The sequence below is a fragment of the Heteronotia binoei genome, chromosome 7 (genome assembly GCF_032191835.1).
Source record: "Heteronotia binoei isolate CCM8104 ecotype False Entrance Well chromosome 7, APGP_CSIRO_Hbin_v1, whole genome shotgun sequence".
Classification (NCBI taxonomy): Eukaryota; Metazoa; Chordata; class Lepidosauria; order Squamata; family Gekkonidae; genus Heteronotia; species Heteronotia binoei.
Window position 1 is genome coordinate 36,484,191 of NC_083229.1, and position 25,192 is coordinate 36,509,382.

Sequence of the window (25,192 nt, forward strand, 5' to 3'; positions counted from 1 at the left end):
CAACACAATAATATCACATTTGTGGCTGACAACCAAAGCCCTAGCACTGTGCACACACAATATTAATATACTTCAAGAAGCTTTGTTATTGAAACAAAATCTGCAACTGGTTTGCCATTACCTGATAAGGACAGGGTATATGGAATTCATCACAGTGATCAGCAACCCATGTAGTTTCCCAGATCTTCCTGTACACTTGCTCATAGATGTAACATCCTAAGAGCATCACTAGCGGTACAAGATATAAGCCACTGAAGACACCAATTCTAATCATGAATTTCTTTAGTTTTTCTTGATTCCTGCCATCATTCTGTATGACTTGCCGTACATGATTTAGGGAAATTATGCCAGCTAAGAGGAGAGACAGACCAACAATGACACAAAGGCACAGAGGCAGCAGGACAAAGTATCGGGATGCATCCAAGTCATAGAGACCAACAAAACAAACACCACTGATATTGTCACCTTCTACTTTGTTCATGGCAAGAAGCATAACAGTGAGAAAGCCAGGCATGCCCCAGGCAATTGCATGAAACCACATTGCTTTTTGTTCAATAGCTTCACAACTCCATTTTCGTCCAGCAGCTAGGAACCAAGTAACTGTGAGGATCACCCACCAAACAGTGCCTGCCATGGTGAAGAAATACAAAGCCATAAAAATAATTGTGCAGCCTTTGTTCTGAGAACCAAGAACTACCATGTCACCTAGTCGTAATTTTTCATCTCCCTTATTGCAGGCCATTCGATTACCTAGGACAAAACCAAGGAAATATACCAAAGACACTATGCTGCAACAAACAGAATAATATATGATTGGCCGCTCTGGATACCTGAACCGTTTAACATCAATCAAAAATGTTAGGAATGTGAACAGAGTGGCACAAAGGCAAAAAATTGAAACTATCCCAATGAAGCTTTTGGCAACATCTAGCTCATGATCACTGAAGTACATATTGGGACACGGAGGTGCACACTGATCAATTCCCAAAAACTTGTAGCCTTGTCCATTGGAAGTCTGCAGGTGTCGTGGACACCAAAATCCATAATCCCTTCTAGGCTGTCCTGGAGTCTTCCGAGTCTCAGGTGTCCTCAGGGCTGGAAAAGCAGTGACAGGAGCAGTTTCATCACAATCTTCCAATCTAGAAAGTTAAGAAAAAATTCAGAAATGCCAAGGAGTTGGCTCAATATTTCAGAGCATCATCTACTGTTATTTCTCCTAAAGTCTTAATTTAAACAGATTCTTAAACATATTCTTAAAAAGAACTTTATAAAGTGTCAAGCTGATCTGTAATTAGAAAGCAACACCTGGTTCCTTAGCTGTCAGGACAATGAAGACATCATAGAAGGACTAAAAACATTCAGAAAGAATACTGTTGAACATACTCAGGAATAGTGGGAAAGGTGGTGATGGACGGGAAATAACGTTTCATTATGTTTTTCAAGCAAGCTGCTTTGAGAATTGTATAGTTTTAAAGACTGGACAGTTTTATTGTAAACTGGTATGAGCAACAAGAAAAACCAGCAAAGAAATACAGCAAATTAAAGATACCATAAGCAATAATTCAAGCACAATAAAACAAGCCAAATAATCTATACATTTAAAACTATAAATTTAAAAGCCAAGCTACAATGAGATGAACAACTGAACAGCCATATGAAATTCTACAGAGGCAGATGCTAAAAGAAACGCCTCCATCAGCCATCCAGAAAAATCTCCAGGTAAAGCCACATTTTAACCTGGCAAGTAAGTGGCCAGGAACATTTCAAATGGCAGCTTTCTACAGAGTTCCACTACAGAGAAAGAAAGAATCTGTGCCAGTATGGGACATGAGACAATTCCTGCTCTACCAGTCTGAGACAAGTATGTGTAAAGGAGGTACTATCCAAGTTATACAAAGGTCACCATCAGCACTCTCAACTGAACATAGAAGCCAATGGAGCAAATATATATCATTCCTGTGATCCATTCCAGTCAAAGGATAGCATGTACCATTTCACATTAAATACTTTTCAAGGCAGCTCCATCTTCATGGCATTCCACTAGATCAGTGATCCCCGACCCTTTTGGCATCAGGGACCGGTTTTGTGGAAGACAATTTTTCCACAGACTGGGCGGGGGGGGGGGGGGGGAGGCAGAGCAATGGTTTTGGGATGATACAATTGTGCACTTCGTTTCTATTAGCTTGGTGTGGTGGTTAAATGTGCATACTCTTATCTGGGAGAACCGGGTTTGATTCCCCACTCCTCCACTTGCAGCTGCTGGAACGGCCTTGGGTCAGCCATAGCTCTTGCAGAGCTGTCCTTGTAAGGGCAGCTTTTGGGAGAGCTCTCTCAGCCCTATCCACCTCACAGGGTGTCTGTTGTGGGAGAGGAAAGGAGAGGAAAGTAAAGGAGATTGTGAGCCACTCTGAGACTCTTAAATTCGAAGCGGAGGGCAGGATATGAATCCAATGTTGTCTTATTATTATTATTACATTGCAATATATAATGAAATAATTATACAACTCACAGCCTGGTTGCTAACAGGCCATGGACTGGTACCGGTCCATGGCCCAGGGATTGGGGACACCTGCACTAGATAATAATGAAGATTACTGAAACATGGCAACATCCATTGTCAAGGTTGTTATAGCAGGCTGTCTAATACAAGTTGTAAAACGTATCTTTGGTTCCTTCTACTTGGGACTCTAGTAGCAATGGAAGATCCAGAAGCTTCTAACTGCACATTAGTGCTTTAGGAGAAATGCAACTTCATTTAGGACAAATAACAACAATTCTAGGTTGGCCTATCATCATAAGCTCTATCTTGTGTAGATTAAGCTTTGTTAGCCCTGAATAAGCAGAACACTGACTGGGAGTGTGGCAGCTAGGGTTACCAGTCTCCTCGTCCAGGTGGGGGGGAACCTCACCTACAAATGCCCTGAAATACAGCGTGATGATGACACTCAAAAATGACATCACTGTGCTGCCAATGTTACATAGTGACACTCTAATTTTTGGGCAAGGCAAAACTCTATGGTAAAGTCAGGCTCAAACTATACAGTTTGGGCCAAAAACTAGAGCATTGCTGCACAGTGTTGGTCACATGATGACTTGGTGATGTAATCATGCCTCACACACATGGCAGAAGCTCCTGGAAAGGCCCATTAATCTCTCTACCAGCGAAAGGTAGGACCTGGCAACCCTAGTTCTAGCTTGCAGGACCCGTTTCTGCCCTGCCCTCCTGGGTTTTTCTCAGCCTTGCAAGAGGCTTTTCTCTCTCACCGCAATACGCCACGTCACCTCATCATTGTACAGAACTGCACACTGGGAGGCTTCCCTTCTAAGCTGAGGCCTTGCCTCTGTGTCTTCCCCTGCATAGCACCTGGTCACCATGGTGCCTGCACACCCTGGAGGAATAACCACTTGCCAACTGCCTGCCTTCCCCATAGTGCCTCTTTTAAAATAACATGCCTGAGATGGAGGTCTGCATGGTGCAGAGAACCACTGCCAGCATCAAAAGTTGTAAGAAAAAGGAAAGGTCCCCTGTGCAAGCACCAGTCATTTCCGACTCTGGGTTGACGTTGTTTTCACGTTTTCACGGCAGACTTTTTACAGGGTGGTTTGCCATTGCCTTCCCCAGTCATCTACACTTTCCCCCCAGCAAGCTGAGTACTCATTTACCAACCTCGGAAGGCTAAGTCAACCTCGAGCCGGCTACCTGAAAACCCAGCTTCAACCAGTAAAAGTTGTAAAGTAGCTATTAAAAAAAATGTTTACATGCATACTTTTAGCACCAGATTGAGCAAAGAATCCAAAAGAAATAGGTAAAAACACAAATCCTCTGTCCTTCTCTGTATGAGATGTTAAAACAGAACAGGCTATTTAGTTCAGGAGTGCTAAATCTATAGAGAGTTAACATTACCTTGAAGCTTGCTCCAGCTCTTTAGGTGAGCATATGGTCAATGGCTTCCTTCCCAGTGGAGAGGTCTGTGTGCTCTCCTCTTGCGGACTCCAAACCAAAGGAAAAGAGACCTTCCTGTGGCAAGGAGTTTTTATTGTATCTGTTTCCCCACCCAGCAACCCTGTGGCGTAGAGTGGTAAAGCAGCAGTACTGCAGTACTGCGGTCTGAACTCTCTGCTCACAACCTGAGTTCAATTCCAGCGGAAGCTGGATTCAGGTAGCCAGCCCAAGGTTGACTCAGCCTTCCATCCTTCCGAGGTCGGTAAAATGAGCACCCAGCTTGCTGGGGGAAAAGTGTAAAAGACTGGGGAAGACAATGGCAAACCACCTCGTAAAAAGTCTGCCATGAAAACGTTGTGAAAGCAACGTCACCCCAGAGCTGGAAACGACTGGTGCTTGCACAGGGGACTTTTCCTTCCCCACCCACTGACCTGGTCACACCAAGTCAAAGAGGCTTTTCATGGACAGCTCTAGAATTCTCCTTGAAGACTTTCTAGCCTTAATCCCTCCAAGCCCTGCTTGGAGAAGGGAACCCACCCATTGGCTCACCCACTGACTTGACCCACCCATTGGCTCTTCCACTAGATTAGCACTTGAATGAAGGTGAACTGAGGTACATCTGGAAGCAACTGCACAGACTTCCCACCCCCAGACCAATATCTATTCTCTGCCCAGAGGGAATTCTTTTTTAAATGCACAATGGAAGCTTTGCTCATTTCAAACCTCCTAGGAGATAGTGCATTTCTTCAAGGGTTGTTATTTCACATAGGTGATGTATAATATATGGCAGAAAAATGGATAACAAAAAAACTTGGAAGATATTTTGCCTTAAACCCCCCCCTTAAATGTGGTAGCAGCATGAGACTAGGAGTGTGCATTTGGCTAAATCCAAGTCGGAACCCACCCCCAGAAAATACTTTATCAATATTTTTCAGATAGTGATTCAACCAGATAGAGATTTCAATATTGTTCATCTATCTCAGGGGTGGGGAACCTTTTTTCTGCCAAGGGCCATATGGATATTTATAACATTCGTGGGCCATAAAAAATTATCAACTTAAAAAACAGTGCTCCACCAAGGGAGAATGATTCAGGCCAGCAAAATTAATGCAAATAATTGTTTTTCTATTTGAAGTCATGTGGGGAGAGCATAATCTGCCACACACACACATACCCAGCCCACTGCCCTAGGCAAATGCATAGGTCCAGAGCTTTTTTGTAGAAAAAGCCCAGCAGGACTCAGTAACATATTAGCCCACATCCCCGAATATTAGCATATTAGGTCACACACTCATTAGCATATTAGGCCACACCATCTGGGATAATCAAGAGCAAACTGAATGGTGACAGTAATTTTTCCAGGCCCTGCAGCAAATTTGGCTGGCCAGCCAGGCCGCCGCATAGTACATCTGGGCCCTGTGATCCCTGCCTGGCTCTGGGGAGGCTGCTGCACAGCACAGCTGGGCCCCACGATCCTCGCTGGCCAGCCAGGCCCCAGGGAGGCTGCCACATGGCTCGGTTCAGTCCAGCAATCTCCGAGGGTCACACCAAGTGACCTTGAGGGCTTTATACGGCCCTCGGGATGGAGGTTCCCCACCCCTGATCTATCTGAAATGGCCAAGCCCCAAAATATTGACAGATTTTAAATTTGCTTATATATATATTTTATTTCTTATGATTATGTTGTACCCTGCTCTGAGCCTGTTCATGGGAAAGGCAGGTTAAAAATCAAATAAATCAAATCAAATTCCCAAAATATTCAGGATCATCAGATAGATTAATTTAAAAGTAATTTAAAGAGATTGTGGTTCCTTTAAATGCCTTCTCCAAGCTGTGCAACTCTGGCTTAGAGAACTCTAAAAGCATTTAAAGGGCTTGACTCCTTTTAAATACCTTCGTTCTCCTGGAAGGCCTTTGGTGTTCTCCAAGCCGCAGAGTCACATGGCTTGGAAAAGGCATATAAAGGGATTGCAGTCCCTTAAGTGTCTTTTTTCCTCCAACGAAGGAAAAATCAATGAAGGAAGGGGGGGCACTTTTTTCATAGGCCCACAGAATTGGACCCCCTGGGGTCTTTTTTTTTAAACTTGGGAGGTTTTTTGAGGAGAGGAATGAACCTATGGTGCAAGTTTGGTCCTCATAGGGTATAATGGAGCTGGAAAAAAATCAGGTTTCTTGAATATTTCCCAAATCCAAATAAAGAAGTGACAAGATCTTCATGGACAGTTATAAAACAAAACATTCAGATGCAAAGTGATAAATAAACTTTGTACATTCACTGGAAATTGCTGAGCAATGCTACAGTAAAATCACTGCTGAAAATATTAGGGGCCACAATGAAAGTTCTAGGCACTGTGATAACCTGGTGCCTGAGTTCTGCTGAGCTCTATTAAAATATTCTCATAACCAAATTTATCACAAGCATCTCATATTTAGTGCGCCTTACAGACAGGTGTGAGTGGATTGTGGAATGGCTTTTCTATTGGTTCTATAATTTTTAACAATATCTGTATCTCTTAAGCTTTATTTTCCTTTCAATCAATTAATAAAGATTCTTTTTTTAAAAAAAGTTCACAATATCATTTTTTTAAATTCTGTCTAGATATGTACTTGAAAAATGAAGGGAAAGACCTCATAAACACCTGGTTATTAGGCACAAAATTGTTAAATCATAACTGTTCCAATCTGTATACAGATTTATACAGCAGCTGAAGTGGTAAAAAGGACTAAACAGTTTATACACATTAATGGAGATATCACTAGAAAAATCAGGAAATGGTCAAAAAGGGTATTCTTCTATAAAGGGTCACCTGTCCTGGAAAGATACTGTGGCCATTGATTATGTCAAACACTCTTCTGCTTTCTGGGCAAGTACTTCAACTTGAAATTAAATGGCATGACTAGTCCCTTCTAATTAATTTAGAAAAAGAAGAAGAGATTGGATTTATACCCCACCCTTCGCTAGCCAAAGGAGTCTCAGAGCGGCTTACGAATCTCCTTTCCCTTTCCCACAACAGACACCCTGTGATGTAGGTGGGGCTGAGAGAGCTCTCCCAGAACTGCTCTTGAGCAGAATAGCCTTGAGAGAAAATTTGTGGCTGACCCAAGGTAACATCAGCAGGTGTATGTGAAGGAGTGGGGAATCAAACCCAGTTCTCCCAGGTAAGAGTCCACACACATAACCACTACACCAAACTGGCACAATGGAACATGGTGGGGGGGGGGGTGGATCCTAAAACTGGAGCAATGTATATCCATCCAAAAAATGAAACAAATCTTAATTTTTATGCTATCATCTCTAAGGGATACCTGTTTCACAGCTCTTAACTGAATATATGAAGATATCCGCATGTGCAGGAAACCCTGAGGCTTCCATAATTTCTAAGAAGTAATAGACTTTGTTAATAACATGGAAATGCTTGCAGCATCAAGGAAAAAATGATGTGAAAGATGGTTTCCTGTACCAGAATCCCCTCTCATGGATTGCTGCCTTGGTGTGATGAGAGGGTTTACACAGTTCAATGAGGTTGTGGGCTATGCCATGCAGGGCCACCCAAGATGGACAGGCCACAGCTGAGAATCCAGACAAAATGTGATCCACTGGAGAAGGAAATGGCAAACCACTCCAGTATCCTTGCCAAGAAAACCCCATGGACAGTAACAAAAGGCTAAAAGATATGGTGCTGGAGGATGAGCCCCTCAGGTTTGAAGGTGCCCAATATGCTACTGGGGGAGAGTGGAGGGCAAGTCCAAGTAACCGCAGAAAGAGTGAAGCGGCTGGGCCAAAGCTGAAAGGACACTCAGTTGTGGATGTGTCTGATAGTGAAAGAACAGTCCGATGCTGCAAAGAACAATACTGCATTGGAACGTGGAATGTAAGATCTATGAATCAAGGTAAGCTGGATGTACTCAAACGAGAGATGGCAAGACTGAACATCCACATCTTGGGAATCAGTGAACTAAAATGGACGGGAATGGGTGAATTTAACTCAGAGGATCACTACATCTATTATTGTGGCCAAGAGTCCCATAGAAGAAATGGTGTGCCCTTTATATTAACAAGAGAGTGAGGAAGGCAGTAATGGGATACAATCTCAAAAATGACAGAATGATCTCGGTCTGTATCAAAGGAAAACCATTCAATATCACAGCAATCCATGCCCCAACCACTGATGAAGAAGAGACTGAAGTGGACCAGTTCTATGAAGATCTACAACACCTTCTAGAATTAACACCAAAGAAAGATGTCCTCATCATAAGGGACTGGAATGCCAAAGTAGGAAGTCGAATGGCAACCGGAACAACTGACAAGTTTGGCCTTGGAGAACAAAATGAAGCTGGGCAAAGGCTAGTAGAGTTTTGTCAAGAGAACAAACTGGTCATAGCAAACACCCTCTTCCAACAACCTAAAAGGTGACTCTACACATGGACATCACCTGATGGGCAACACAAAAATCAGACTGATTATATACTCTGCAGTCAAAGATGGAGAAGTGCCTTACAGTCAGCAAAAACAAGATCTGGAGCTGATTGCAGCTCAGATCATGAGCTACTCATTGCAAAATTCAGGCTTAAACTGAAGAAAACTGGGGAAGCCATCAGGCCATTCAGGTTTGACCTTGATCACATCCCTTAGGAATATACAGTGGAGGTGAAGAATAGGTTTAAGGAACTAGAGTTGATAGACAGAGTGCCAGAAGAACTATGGACAGAGGTTCGTGACATTGTACAGAAGGCAGCAATCAGTACCATCCTAAAAAAAAGAAATGCAAGAAAGCAAAGTGGCTGTCTGATGAGCCTTTACAAATAGCAGGGGAAAGAAGGAAAGCGAAAGGCAAAGGTGAACAGGAAAAATTCACCCAACTGAATGCAGATTTTCAGAGAGAACAGCAAGGAGAGATAAGGAGGCCTTCCTGAAAGAACAATGCAAAACAACAGAGAAAAATAACAGAACGGGAAGGATAAGAGATCTCTTCAAGAAAATTGGAGAAATCAAGGGAACGTTTCGTGCAAAGATGGCCATGATAAAGGACAAAAATGGTAGGGACCTAACAGAAGCAGAAGAGATCAGGAAGAGGTGGCAAGAATACACAGAAGAATTATACAAGGACCTCAATGTCCTTGACAACCATGACAGTGAAATTGCTGACCTCGAGCCAGACATCCTGGAGTGTGAAGTCAAATGGACCTTAGAAAGCATTACTAACAACAAAGCAAGCGGAGTCGAGCTATTCAAAGTCCTAAAAGATGATGCTGTTAAAGTGATGCACACATGTCAACAAATTTGGAAAATGCAACAGTGGCCATAGGTTTGGAAAAGGTCAGTTTATATCCCAATCCCAAAGAAGGGTAATGCCAAAGAATGTTCAAACTATCGCACCATTGCACTCATTTCACATACCAGCAAGATCATGTTAAAGATCCTACAAGCTAGGTTTCAGCAGTACGTAGATGGGGAACTACCAGAAGTTCCAGCTGGGTTTCAGAGAGGTAGAGGAACTAGAGATCGAATTGCCAACATTCGCTGGATTATGGAGAAAGCATGGAAGTATCAGAAAAAACATCTATTCCTGTTTCATTGACCATGCTAAAGCCTTTGATTGTGTGGATCACAACAAACTGTGGCAAGTCCTTAAAGAGATGGGAGTACCAGACCACCTCGCACGTCTCCTGAGAAACCTGTATAAGGGTCAAGAAGCAGCGGTCAGAATGGGATATGGAATAACTGATTGGTTTAGAATAGGAAAAGGAGTTCGACAAGGATGTATATTTGTCACTCTGCTTATTTAATTTATATGCAGAGTACATCCTGTGGAATGCTGGCCCGGATGAAGCAGAAGCAGGAATTAAGATTGCCTGAGAAAACATCAACACTCTAATGGCAGAAAGTGAGGACCTAAAGAACCTCTTGTTGAGGGTGAAAGAGGAGAACACAAAAGTAGGCTTGAAACTCAACATAAAAAAACCTCAGATCATGGCATCCAGCCCCATCACACCATGGCAAATACAAGGGGAAGACATGGAAGTAGTGACAGACTTCACATTTCTGGGATCCAAGATCACTGCAGATGGTGACTGTAGCCTTGAAATTAAAAGACGTTTGCTCCTTGGGATGACAGCTATGGTGAACCTGGGCAGTATAATAAGAAGTAGAGACACCACTCTGCCAACAAAAATCTGTATAGTCAAAGCGATGGTATTCCCAGTAGTAATGTATGGCTGTGAGAGCTGGGCCATAAGGAAGGCTGAGCGCAGAAGAACAGATGCTTTTGAGCTGTGGTGCTGGAGAAGAATCTTGAGAGGTCCTTGGACTGCAAGAAGATCAAATCAGTCAGTCCTAAGGGAAATCAACCCAGACTATTCCATGGAAGGTCAGATGCTGAAGCTGAAGCTCAAATACTTTGGCCACCAAATGAGAAGGGAGCACTCCCTGGAGAAGATCCTGATGCTAGGAAAGACAGAAAGCAAAAGAAGAAGGGGATGGCAAAAGATGAGATGGCTGGACAGCGTTACTGATGTAACAAACACGAATCTGAGCAGACTTCAGAGGATGGTGGAAGATAGTAGGGGCCTGGCGTGACTTTGTTCATAGGGTCGCAAAGAGTCGGACTCAACTGGGTGACTGAACAACAACAAACTAGAAAGACTGAACACTTTGATGGCTGATTTTCAACCTTCAGGTTCATAGTTTACTTATTTCCTTAAAACCAGTTGGTTACTTTGAATTTTGATAAAAAGAAGCACTAAAAGTTAATGGTTTAGAAAAAATAGTGAATGTTATAACAGTACAATAGTTCACAATATATTTTATGTAGGATTGTATTTTAATTTATTTTAAGTTAGCTAAATCTATATTTGTACTATGTTATGACTTTTTGAAAAATTATCAGAAAATTAAATAAAATGTATTATAAAAAAAAGAAAAAATGATGGGAAAACTATGTACCTGTCACATTCGAGTTCCTTGGGCCACATAATTCCAAAAGTGTCTATTAGTTCTTTACAGTCTGAGTAAACTCTTTCACAAAGACTTCGACATGGGTAAAACACGTGATTTTTTCCCACGCAGGAAGGTACAAATGCTTTGCATAAAAACGTGTGGACATCAGGAGAGCATGGAATCTTCAAAAGAGGAGCAAATGGCTGTTGGGGGGGGGAAACAAATTTTTTATTTAAAAAAATATTTTAAAACGTCTTAAAAGCAAAGCTAACTTTAGTCAACATAGTCTACATTTATTTTCATACAGAAATGACATTTGCTTGTTGCACATCAGAGGTATTGCAAATCAGAAGTATTACGTCTGGGGTAAATATTTTAGGTTTGGACCCACCCCTTCTCCTTCCATTACTCCCTCTCCTATTCCTTCCCTCTGCCTGCATTGTTACAGTCCTTCTCTTAACTGCTGTTTTCACCCCCAACCCAATGAACAGTAATGTTCAAAGTGATGCTGGACTGATGGAGAGCATCACGGTTGAAAATACACAGATATATGAGGAGTTTGGACAAAAAAGGAAGATAGTTATTTCATTCCAGTTAGTTTCATACAGACATAACACAGACATTTTGCATCATTAAAGCAATTGCTATTATTGTGTTGGTAAAATGAGTACCCAGCTTGCTGGGGAGAAAGTGTAGATGACTGGGGAAGGCAATGTCAAACCACCCCGTAAAAAAGTCTGCCGTGAAAACGTCATGATGCGATGTCACCCCAGAGTCGGAAACGACTGGTACTTGCACAGGGGTGGGGCAGGATCAATGGCTACTACAAACAAGTTGCCTTCATGAGGAACCACTGTAGATCCCAAAGAAAATGTAGTAAAACAATAATTTAAGTATTATGCTGTAAAAAGTGGTTTATCATGCTGTAGGCGTATGAAGTACTGATTATCCTACTTTGGAGTATTTCCATGGATTGGCTTTATCTGTGAAAGTAACTTAGAGTACCTTTTAAACAGTATAATAATGAAACCTGAAGTATTTTCTTGAGTTAACCTCATGCAAGCTTTGCATTTATGCCGAGAGACTGCCTCATAGGTATCACAGAAAATTTGCTGATTCAAGTATCTAACAAAAGTATCTTACAAAAGTAACATTGACAATGTTGTCAGTCTTGTGAGCAACTTTAGGGTGGGGCAGGAGCTATGCACATCATTCCAGGGACAAACATTTACTTCATATTAGGAATACAGATAATACTGGTGTTATAATATAATGTCCAATATGGCTACCTGATTTACAAATGATTTACACACTTTTGTGCTGGCTGTACAAATTTAAATTATTTCAAGTCTGCATTTTTTTAAAAAAATCAGTTTGGAAGAAGGTGAATTAGTTAAGAAACTATTATGATAGTAATAGAATGAAATACGTGGATTAATTCCCATTGAAAGGACTGGGCTCTGCCCATCATACCTCTGATCCAGGGAATACCCAAATCATACAATTTTTCAAAACCAAGACTTTGTATCCTACCACAGCAATGTTTGAATGAGAAAAAACACTAACAACAACTTTGGAGGTACTTTTGTTAACTGTTATTGTGTTTCACATAAAGCACTGTTTCAGAGGGTAGCCATGTTGGTCTGCAGTAGAAGAGCTAATTAGAGTCCAGTAGCACCTTGGAGACCAGCAAGATTTTTTGGGGTATAACCTTCTGAAAGTCAAAGCTCCCTTCATCAGATACACACAGCACCATTATAATTATACGATACAGAAAGTGAAAATGCACAAAGTCACCACAGAATTCTGTATTTGGAATAGTTATATTTCCAAATCTGGATTTTATAGTTCTGGATATTCTGAATATTTCCTAATATTAAGAGTCCCACTGACTTCTATAGAAAGATGGCTGGACTGTTTGCAAAAGGAGGAAAGTGAAACCTATTCCTCAGACACCCTGGCCTGGCCACTTGTGAGAGGATACACAAGCACTCCTCAGAGAGCTGGCACCAATAATGGTGGGAGCAGAAAGCTCAGTGTCCTCTGATCACTTTTGCCAGGAGGCTATAGGACAGGCAGAGATGGAGGCACACATGCAAGAGACCTGCAAGCCAAGAGAATTTACCTGGCTTACTGGGCTAAGAAAGTCAGTTCAAGAAGCGTGGCCAAAGTGGAAGTGGGAGTAATGTCTTGTCCACTATCCAATATGCCCAGTGATCAGGTATTTTCTTGGGCAAGGAGTACTGCCAGTCTACACTGTTTATACCTAAAGCCTGGATCTGTGGAAAAACTGGTTCTCCTTAGAGTTAATCTATCACCACTGGGCTTCCATGAGATGCTATTTGAGTAAGAAGGACTGGCACACTCCAGTCCACAGTACAGGGTATGCCATAGTATGGTCTTCTGCCTCTTACTTTCTTCCAACTGCTACTTCAAGGCAGTGCACAACCACTCAACTGTGTGATATCTAGCGCTGCTGTAGTTTCTACCCAGACACCACTATCTGTTGCTGTAGTCTGCCAGTGTTGCTCAGGGTATTTGCCACACCCCAGCACCAGCTGTCTTCTGCTCTACTGAACCAGGACTATTACTGCCCTGGTAGCATTTCCCCTGTTCAGGGTTCATCCTTAGCTTGCAGTCATTTCTTATGGCTATCTGGAACTAGTGGCTGTTTCTGTGTGCACTTCTCACAGCTTCTCTCTGGGGCTGACATAGGCACTCAGAAAAGGTCAGAGGGCCGACTTTTGAAAAGTGGTTTGCCATTCTCTGTTTTGTTAAATTAGAAAACAGCTATTCCTATTGATTTCAGTGGAGAACTGGAATTTCCAGATTTTGGTGCTAGTTTACATCCCTGACACAGTACATTAAAAACTGTAATTAGTTTTTTGTTTTTAAAAAAGGTTGTATATTATTACTGAACAATATTGTAGGTTACATCCAGCCAGTTTTTTGCATTATTTCACGCAATTCCTTTTGTACATGGATCCAACCCTTGGCTTTGTATATTCTCCAATAGTAATTCATATAATATAGTTTACTTTCACAGTTAAAATCTGTCCACCATATTATCTGTCAGATGACAGACTTTTGTGGTTTCAAATTACCTCCACCTGATTCTTCAGCAGAAATTCAATTACATCCACACAAAAAAAGTCTGCCATTCCTGTCAATGATGAAAGCGCTGTCATGTATGATACTATGTGGAATTATATAAATATGCAAACTCTAATATTTTGAACATTTCAATGCTCTAATTTTTAGAAAGGAAGAGTTGACTGCAGACATGTCACAACTGGAACAAGTTCACCGAAATGCATGATTTCCACAGCTGCAAACATTCAGAAAGTGAACCCTCTGAAGTAAGCATTTATTACAAACCCAAGGAGTGTTTCTTCTGCAAACATTCTAGCTTCTGCCAAGATGGCAGTTTCTCTAGATTCTTTTGTAGACTGTCCCAATCTGAAATATGTCATAGATATGAAATTCATCAGGCACTGAGCATGTGAAAAAAAATTCTGCTTGTACTAAAGATAAAAGCTTTGCAGTATCTACATCATGAATCACAATTATATATGTTTCTGCTGCCACTCTTTAGCTGATATGTAGGGGCTGGAAGTTATGACTGCATTCGACTAATTATGAGCTTTCCATTGGCAACACATCTCTTCTACAGAAAGAGCCCAAGGTACTGTTGCGAGTGAACTGTAGGCAAGTGAATTAAGCATTATTTTCTACTGCAAAAAAATAATCCATCAAATTCCAGAATTCTACCCTAAACACACTGAAAAACCCTCTCTCTAAAAAAACCAACAACATTGCCTATATAATGTCAAACATTGTGAAACTGTGAGGAAATTACTCACTTGGACCCTTTGGGGGAAGGAAGGGGGTTACAGTCAGGCTGGTGGATTGATTCTGCCTCCATTGCTGTCTCCCTAGAAGAGCCCTACAAGGCTTCAGAACTGAGAGAGGCAGGGGCTGAAGCACCCATTTCCTCCTCCTCTCATTAAGAACCTCACATTCAGCCAGTGGGAAAAGCATACTCAGCTCCTTTTGAGATCCTGGAGGGTACACAGACCTTGATGGATCTAGCCTCTCATAGTGAAAGAAACCCTGAAGGTTGGACACCACTACAACTATCACTCCCATGAAACGTACAACATTCTTGACTCCTCTATTTCATCATCCAAACAACTTCAAGGGGTAAGTCAAACTGAAACTGTGTGTGACCTTCCATTGCTTGAGTTGGAATAACTCAAGAGTCAACAGAATGTCAGATCTAGCATTAACACCAACTACTATACTATGACAAAACAGGGCCAGGAAGCCAAGACTCCCCCCTTCTGTTGCTCTTCAGCACTTATTTTCTGTCATGTGCATTCTATTTGAGTAAGGCTGGACCAGCTCCTGAATTTGTTTAATCCCCTTTTAAAGCTATCTGAACTAGAGGCCTTTATATGATAGCAGTATACAAGAGAGTTGGTAATTACCAGTTCTTATGTGTACATTATTTTTATATGATATAGTTACACAAACGCCTTTTTCCTACCTATGGTCTCTCATGATTTTCTTAATCTGTGTTGAGGCCATCAACATCTTCATCACCTTTGTTACATGGCACTGAAGTATTATCAACATAATGTTCCACTCTTTGTAGCTCATTCCCAATTCCAATTTGTTCTCAATATTTGTTGCCAGATGACAGATTTACACAACAGTAAAGCAGTTCCATCTGGTTCTTATCTTGCTCAGAGGCACACTCTCTTGGTTTGTAAATTAACATATTTTGTATTCCTTTAAAAAAAATGTAGATCACGTCTGATGTTATGTGGATAGTATACTGGGTTTTTAGAGAAAGGGTACTTCAATTTGTTTATCTCAGAATATCCTGAATTTTTGGTAAACTTTTCCAACAGGAAATAATGAGCTGGGTTCTGTTGCTGCAGCCACATGCAACTGAACTGGGAAGACTGTAGCGCTGTGCTGTGGAACTGGCACAAGTTCAGCATGCACGAAATCCCAGGTTCAAGCTCTACCAGTAGAAACCTACCAGATATGCCAGTATCTGACAGTGCAGTGATGGGCTGCTCACAGTGACTGGCAACTTAAAATTCAATTCATTTCACATGGCCCTTACCCATCCAGTCAAACTTCCCCTGCATTCATGTGGCGGATTACTGCTACTAACCAGTTCAGAAGCCTTTGTTGTTTATTTCCTCTGCACTTATTCTTGCACTAAATAAGACAGCATTCTCTAGTGCAATCCTAGCTTTATACCACATCCAGTGGCTTGCATGGTTCTTCATTGTGGTGGAGCATGCCTGCTCTGGCCTGTGGACACTATTCCGCTTTGCCCTCCTAGGTGTTCCTGCATGCCTAAAAGAGGCTTTTCTTCCACTCTCAGGTAGCTCACCTCTACCATCTGACCTTTGTATCAATTGCCCACTGAAAGGCTCAGGACTCCCTGCTTCCCTTCCAAGTGTCTCCCACTGTTCAGAGACTGGTCACCACAGGGACAGTTTACTGCCTTCCAGACCCCTAGAGGAGCACAACTATCAGAGCAGCAGAGGACCCTGTAAGCCCCCTTGCACTGAAGCCCTATCCTACAGACAGCCAAGACGTTTGTGAGCAGAGGTGAAGACACCTATTAATCCCAAACCCCATCAACAAAGACACAGACTAAAGAATAAAGCTCTGAAAGCAAGATAGATGAATGGGGCTGCTACTAGCATTCTTATTTTCAAGGCTCCTTTTCCTCCAGAAACTACATTGTACATTATGAGGCTAGAACAGTAGCCACATGCCCTAAAACAGGGGTGTCAAACTCATTTGTTATGAGGACTGAATTTGACATAAATGAGATCTTGTCGGGCTGGGCTATGTGTGTACCTATTTAAGATTAGGTAGCAGAGATATAAACTTTATAAAGGACACAGACAAATACATTTAAAGATGTTTTAAAAGAACTTAAAACATGTTTAAAATCTTAGCACTTGTTGGTCTTAAAGGTGCTTTCTTTGCATTTCTCCCAAGAGATCCAGGGAACTGGACAAAGGAAGCTTCGGCTCTTTCCTTCCTTCCCCAGTGGATAAGGAGGGAAGGAGCCTCAGCTAATAGAAAAAAAGAGGCTTAGCTCAGTAGCTTTACTGTGCGATTGAGAGAGCTTGGCAAAGCAAGCTGTGATGCAGGAGGAAGCAAGAGAGAGGAAGAAGGAAACAGATGACAGCTGGTTGCTCGGGGGGCCTGATAGGAGCCCTCCACATGTTTGACACCCCTGCCATAAAACCTGAGATATGGGTACCTGGGCAGGCATTTATATACCACTGTGTGAAAGCTGTGATGAGCTGCAAAGTTAGCAGGAATTCAAAGCACCGTAACACTTACGTAGGAAAGATAAGAGGAAGCAGGAGACAGCTATGCTTTCCTCCCATTTAGACATATGATGCTTCTACTGGTGGGTCAGGATGCGGGATGAACTAAGTCCTGCTCCTTACTCAACACATTGTCAGGGCCACCCCAAACCGATCTCTATAGTACAATGTCACTAGTGTTCTATCAGAATGGCACTGTGCTGGTCTTGCAATGATACTATGCCAGCATAGGGGTTTATTTTTCATCCTAAAACCTGCCAGCAGATTTTTAGGATTGTACTCAGTTTCTGAAATGTGTTTGTAAAATTTAAAATGCTACAATAAAATCTTAATGCAATCAGAATGTGTAACTTGGTATAATTTGAGCATTCTACTGTGAAAATTAATTTGCATTCTAGGTGATATAAAAGTTGGAAGTAATTTAAAATTGTGTCCCAATGGTAAGCATGGCTTCAGCCACAGCTGAAAAGGTTGTAACTAGATTATATAAAATTGTATTTTTTTTTGTCAACAGAAGAGACTTGACATTATTACTATGATAACTCTGAGTTTCTAAAACAATGTTACTATGATAACTCAGAGTTTGCTTTTTTTTTCCAAACTGAGAATTGTATTGCAGTATTGTATTGGGCCTACCCCATTCAGCATTTGGAGATACCACAACTTTTGTGAGACAGCTGACCAGTCAAACCTCCTATTCCTTAAGAAGGTAGCTTACAATCATGTTATTACCCACTTAAGTAGTTGCCACCACTGAGGAATTAAACTGTGGGTTTATACAGAAAATACCATAGGTTATTAATATCTGAAGTCATTTTTTCAAGTAAACATACATTTAATTAAGTATTCTATTCATGCTAGATCTTTTCCTTCTACTGAAAGTCAAAATGCCCAGGAGATATAGGTTTTACACACACAGTGAACCATCAGGAAATAGGCATAGCTTCCTTTTACCTTGGCATGTTATACAGCTCTGCTAGGTGATATTGTTTCCAGCTGACCAACTGGAAACTTTCCTGTATACAAAGTGAAAAGTCCACATTTCCTGATAATAATCAAACACACATACAGGAAAACATGCTCCTGTCCGGCTGTTAAGTCAGAGAAATACTGCTCCCTCCTCCCATTCCCAGGAAAAACATCTTGCCCACCACCTTCCCTTTCCTTCTTGCTCTCCCTTACAGCCCTTCATTACTTATGGTTCAATGATATGTTTGAACTGACTTAACTGCAGTCACGTTCAACCATAACTGACTTTAAAAATAAATGATTACTACGGTTACATCAGTTTAAATGTAACAATGAACCAGTTAATACTTACTTGAGAGGAGTGAGGCAGGAGATTAGTTAAAAAAAGCACCAAAGTTGGGCAATCGGACAGTGTGGTGTCTGAACTAATATCTGAACATGGATTTCAGACGTGACTTCTTGATTCAAGCTTAAGATGTTATTGTTACAACAGCTGATCTAACAGGAGAAAGTTAAGAATATCGTAGCTACATAACACTGGACTACTATTAGCTAAAAACTAGATGCATTGAAAGATAAGTCATGTTTCCACAGGCTGACGGCTAAGAAGGAGAATAGGGTAGTAGGAAAATGCAGAACTGGGAACTGATTATACAGTACTAACTGAAATGACAGACACTGAACATGGAAAGAGATGTGAAAGTACATTATTAAAAAAAATACTGGTTTGCAGATGAAACAGTAAAAACTGTGCTACATTTTTATCATTACCACAACTAGATAAGATGTACAAACTGTTGGATTTTGACCTTCTGCAAGCTTAGTACTATTCACTCCCTAAAAAGGGAGTGAATGTGTGTGTGTGTGGGGGGGGTGTTTTTCCAAACACACATATAACATCACCAGGCCCATGCTCAAACCAGTTTTTCAAAGCCTCTCCTTTTGGTAACAGGACTAATAGTTCTGCTTTGAAATTTAGCTGGGTAAGTAGTTTGCCAATTAAGAGGTTAAGCAACTCTTATTAGTAGCACAATTTGTTAGTTAGGTTTTGAATCTAGTGACCTAAAGGAAGTTACCCTATATAGCCAGTGTGGTTTATTACATAGACTGTTAGACCTGGATCAGGGAAATGTGGATTCAAATCCATCCACATCCATGAGACTTAGTGGGTTACTTGCCAAGGTCACTATCTTACAGGTTTCTTACAAGCCTAGGCTAACCTCATGCACTCACCCTGAGTGTGTTGGCAGAACAGGATGACAAATATGGGAAGTAGAATGCTTTTATTTTTAAAAAAATTGCAAGTGAAACTGAGAGCCTATATCCTATAACAGGTCCAGTTGAAATCCTACCTGATTCTATGGCTACACTCAAAGATACTTCTTATCCAGAACTTTTTAAAAATGAATTTTTTGTCTGACCTTAGAAAAAATAATTTAAAAATACAAAACTTACTATTATCCTACACAAATTGACAGTACACCTATGTTCTGCTGGCCTTCAGGTAGAGAGCACTTTTCTAATAGAAAGTAGAAAGATTTGATAAACACATTTATGAGTGTAACTGATTAGAAAAAAATCATTAAGCACACCTTCATAAGAAATTCAGGATACTCAGGTAAAATTTATATTTACCATGACTACCTATTTAAGATGTAGTTTTGAACATTTACTTCAATAGAAACCTAGCTATAAAGTAAGTTTGCAAAACATTTTACCCAGCAACATATAGACTGGCACTCTATTGGCTCAATACAAAAAGATTTCTCTCCCACAGCAACAAACTTGGCTTTTCCCTCTAAAGAGCAGTTGAAGGTGCATCCAGCAAAGCAATATTAAAGAGATCGGGTATAAAAAAGTCATTTTTCCTTGCACTGAGAGGAATATTCAATGTGCTTGCAGAGGGAGTTTAGCACTTATTTATCACTCCTTCCAATACTAAGTCCCCATTATGATCATGATGGCATTACAACAGGGGTTTCCTCATATGTAAGTATGCAAAAAAATATATAAATTAAACAAGAAAAAAGCTTCCTTAAAATTGCCTGCAGAAGACAGAAGGAATGGAATGCTGAGAGCAGCTGAGCACCAGTTAAACAAAAAAGGGAAAGGAGAAGTTATCTGCCTACTCAATCCTCCAAGTTTACAGAATCCTGTAAAGGAAGATATGGAGGGGAAGGGGAAAAGATGAATTCCAAATCCTCCCTGCCACTACAATTCCTCATGACCCCCAAGGCTGAAACTTACCAATGCACATATAACATGTTATATTCCATGGTTCCATTCTGCTAACTGCAAAGAGTTCTACAGATTAACACTGTTAGCAGTATGGAATTACCCAAACCAATCGGACTTGCATTCATTCAAAGTATCTACATAATCATGCATAACACAAAGCTGACTCTGAAGGTGTGTTAAAACACATTGCAGGCAAGAACAAATACACAGACATGCTCAGAAAACACAGAACCTCGGCATCTGATTGGATCTACTGTACTTCCCCCCAGGTCTGCTTCTGTCCATTCCCATACTATAAGAGCTAGAGCCAGTACTCTGACTAGGAACAGAGGTAACCTTTCTGTGCGTAGTGGAACTTTTTCTCCTTTCTTAAACTGTCATCATCAGTAAATAATCATTTGGAAACAGATCAAGTAGAATAACTATGAGTGTGCTGTTAACCAAGTGGTTCCATGTACAGATTTAATCACCTTCTAGACAGTCTTAGCAATCTCTGTGTATAATATTGCTCTGTTTTATGGTACTGCAATAAAGGATAAATGAACGTAAAGCACTTTGAACATTAAAAAAGCACTATACAAATGCTAAACATTATCACTTGATGAATGTCAAACACTATTCCCATTGCCAATGGATGGTGCTATCACACAGAACACAGAAAGTGTTTGGTGGACCAAACCAAAGTTCTATCTAATTCAACAAACTGCTTCCACTAGAAGTAGAAAGAGATTCAGAGCATGCTGGTGATGGTGCTACCTGGGGAAGCTCCCACTTCTTTGACATCTCTGTATAAAGAAGCCAAATATGTACAGAAGACAGCAAACTTCTGCATACCAGTGCTATGTGGGGGTAGAAGGCTTTGACCATGTCTGTGCTCTGTTTGGTCCTTCAGAGTAGCTGGCTGACAGAGGTTTGAAACAGTACACTGGACTAGACAGACCACTGATCTGTTCTAACAGGGCTCTTCTTATGTTCTTATAAGAAAGATGCCCCTCCTTGCCTTATGCAATTTTTCTGACATTAAACTAAAAACATTGGGTGCAATTTCCAGAGAAATATTTGTTCTCCACAATGAACAGCATACGATGAGAAACTACACAGAATGAAGATACAATAGAAAGAAAAGGTATATTATTACTTTCTTATTTTATCACTGTAATATATTAACAATCTAACAGTGTCATCCAAAGCAGGTTTATTCAATGGGGCTTACTTCCAGAAAAGTGTTCTTAAGACTGCACTGTAAATATATTTATAGCCTGCTATAAAATATAAGTCCCAATGAGTTTAATAGAACTGCCTACAAATATGTTTAAAACTGTAACTTTAGACGCTGCCTCTGCAAACACATTTAACATAGTTGTTCAGCATTCCTACATGCACTGACCTGTCAACTATATTACAAGATAGAGCAAAAGAATGCTCTGAGATTCATTTTTGTTCTTGCAGAGGCACCTTCTCTATATATGGTTAACAGTATTTCACCAAAACAAAGTTTAAGTCCAGTGGCACCTTTAAGACCAACAATGTTTGATTCAAGGTATAAGCTCTCATGTGCACACACACTTCTTCACAGTGCTTCTTTTCTGGGAAAAGAGGTCCCAGAAGGAAATGAAGGAGAAACACACAAATGCGCCTCATGAATTTAATTTAAAATTTTTTTTTAGAATTTTGTTTCCATGAAGAGGTTCCAGAACTCCATTCTGCCAGAAAAAAAGTCCTGTTCAGATCTGAGAAAGTGTGTGCACACAAAAGCTTACACTCAGAATTAAAATGTGTTGGTCTTAAAGGTGTCACTGTACTTGAGCTTTGTTCTGCTGCTTCAGACCAACATAACTACCCACCTGAATCTATCAATATTTCACCAAGGTATTAAGAAATCCCTTCCACAAGAGTTAAGAATTCCTTTACAAAACTTTCTATTAGGAAAAAATATATAATAGAGTACAAAAACTAATAAAACGCACTTATATGACAAGATATACCTTTAATAAAACTTAATCAGCCTTACTGATGTATATGTATGTGATGAAGTGAGCTTCAGCTCACATTAAGTTTATTCTGCAATGAACCGTGTTTGTTTCTTGAGTACCACTGGACTCTTGTTTGATTTTGATGCAACAGACTAGCATGGTTACCCATGCGGAATTCTCAAATCTCAAAAAAGTGCCAGAAGAGCTAAGTTCTTTCTAATGTTAGATCATTGGTTCATCTAATCTAGCAAGTCATCTCTAGCTGGCAGCAGCTAGCTCTGCAGTAAATGAAGTTCATGCTTTTCTCAGTTCTTCCACCAGAGATTCCAGAAATTCAACTGGAATGTTTTGAAAGCAAAGCAGACACCCTACAAGCAAATTATAGCAAAAATATTTTCTTTATCTAATTCTGATAGCAACACATTCCCCTCAAAAATCTAATGTCTACAGCATATCTGAATAATTTATGGAAGGATGAAAATAACCAATCTTCTCCCAAATATTAAAATAGAGCAAATTGTGTGTGACCACTTACTACACAGTAAACTGCTTATAAACATGTAAATATCTCAGAAAAGAAGAAAACAACTCACCGTCATGTGTTTATCTGCAGTGTCCTGATCATAATGATCCATTATATTTGGGAAAAATGTCATATTATAGGCCATTCCAGAACATCTTGGAATAGTTATAGGTTCACACGTAAATAAGCTATTCCCATGTGTCAGTTTTAAGATTAAACTCCAAGTCAGAAGATATAAAAAGATCGCCATCTTCCCAGAGTTTTCTGACTTCAGCACATAACCACCGTCTTTCCTAGGTGATATCCGTTTCACAGTGGCTAACACAGTGAAAGTATGAACATATTTTCATATCTCAGACACAACAACAAAGCACCAATAGTTGTGGACTAACTGCTTCTCTTCATACTGGAAAGTTAAGCTTCTCCCCGCTGAAAAATGTAAAGGAACAAAATAAAAAGTTACAATTGATAACAGCTATGAGGACTAAGAGAATTTTACAAATATTACATAGAAAAGTTACATCCTTCACTGCAAAAGAACCCAGATCAGTTCTCCACAGCCATACCGGACAGAGACAGCTCAATTAATATCAAAGTTCTCAGAATCACCTGCAAAAGCTTGAACGATGCATGATGATTTTCAAGCCAAAAACAGGTAAATAACAGGTAAATAACATGTGATGTAGGCATTTCCAATAGCGGCAAATACCAACAACTCAGCCAACATCCACCATCCCTTCACATAAGAAAATGAAGCATACAGTCTGAAGGCCAACCTGTTCCCATGTATTGCCTTCAGAACCGGCTCTCCATAACTTGCTCCCCCTCACACAAAAAAAAAACCAACCACGGGTGGGCGGGGGGGGGGGGAGAGAGAATGCCTACACCAATTAACCTGACAACAAGCATTTGGCACAAGAGCCTCTTATCCCAAGCCAAGCAACCCTCTTTCCTCGCCCGCTCCCCCTTTCAGGTGTTTCGGTATGTTTGGCTTGTGGTGCTCCCGGAGCCTCGCAGCTACGGCTGCTCCCTCCACACTGCACTGGAACCGGTTTTCTAATCCCAGCCTTCCTTTTGAAGACTACGACTGGAGAGGGGGCCTTCCAGATGCTATCAAAGACCTCTCCCTCTCCCCACCCCCTCTTCTTTTGTTGCCTTCAAAGGACAATGTGTGCACTGGATGAGCGGAAGATTTTGAGAAGTTTTCCTCTAGTCCCCCCTCCCTCGCGCTGGCCGCTCTTTTGCTCACACTTACTTGCAAATAAGTCCTACTGACCTCACAGGGGCGGCTTCCGAGTAAAGACAAGCTCGGGGGGCGCTCCAAGAGCGGGCACAGGCGCAGAACCTCTTTCCCACGCGACTTCCACCCATGGAAGCAGCCGGGGCCGCAGTCCCCCCACAGAAGCCAACAAGGAGCGAAGCACAGGCCTGGGCCGGGCGCAAAAGCCACGCCCTCCTCACCTGAGTAACAGCGAAGCGGCGGCGGCTGCGCTCAGGCTTGCCTCAGGGCGCCACTCACTTCGGGTCGCTTCTCCTCACCGATGCAAGCGGGTTTTCCTATCCCGGCCAAGAGGGGAAGGAGGCGTGGGGATCGCGCGATATTTCAAAGACTGGCGAGGGGGGCGGTGCTGGCGTACCTTCCGCCCTCACGAAAGAAGAAAGAGAAGCCGCTGAAACCCCCGATTGTTTCCTTTCTCTCGTCCCCCTTATTTAAAGCTACTGCGGCAAAAAAAAACAAAAAACGAGCCAAGATGCTTCATTGGAAGATAGGTAGGCTAAGAATATTGTTAAATTTTTAAAAAGCAAAATAAAGTACACGTTGAGGGCTTTTTAAAAAAAATCTGAAATGGCATTCCAAATTTTTCAGTCTGAAAGGCAGTGTGTTGTAGTGGTTAGACTTGGGAGACCCTAAGTTCAAATTTTCCTCCAAATATGAAGCTCACTGGCCAATCACTTTCCCCTCTTTGCTTAGGCAGGCACCTTATGGAGGAGAAAAAAATGAAAGGAAAGTGTATCTACCTTGGACTCCATGGAAGGAGGCTGGGATAGAATCATAAAGTTGGAAGGGACCTCCAGGATTATCTAGTCCAACCCCTTGCACAATGCAGGAAACTCACAAATGCCTCCCCCCCTATACACACACACCAAGTGACCTCTGCTCCATGCCCAGAAGATGGCAAAAAACCTCCTGGAGGGAAAAAATGCTGCCTGTCCCCCAAGTGGTGATCAGCATTTCCC

At 41.2% G+C, this 25,192-nt stretch overlaps 1 protein-coding gene across 3 annotated transcripts in view; it reads right to left on the reverse strand.

Annotated features, from left to right (window-relative positions):
• The window catches only part of FZD6 (frizzled class receptor 6), a 35,962-nt gene extending 11,432 nt beyond the window's left edge, over positions 1 to 24,530 (reverse strand). Inside the window, exons 1-4 of one of the 3 annotated variants that reach the window (XM_060243348.1) lie at positions 24,231 to 24,395; positions 23,025 to 23,383; positions 10,887 to 11,083; positions 122 to 1,139 (exon numbers count right to left, since the gene is read on the reverse strand). In XM_060243348.1, the coding sequence (XP_060099331.1) occupies positions 122 to 1,139; positions 10,887 to 11,083; positions 23,025 to 23,204 (1,395 nt within the window). In that variant the 5' untranslated portion in view covers positions 23,205 to 23,383; positions 24,231 to 24,395. Of the gene's footprint in view, positions 1 to 121; positions 1,140 to 10,886; positions 11,084 to 23,024; positions 23,384 to 24,209 lie in introns of all 3 variants that reach the window. The other 2 variants (XM_060243347.1, XM_060243349.1) reach the window with 2 other exon arrangements.
• Positions 24,531 to 25,192: the final 662 nt, after the last annotated feature.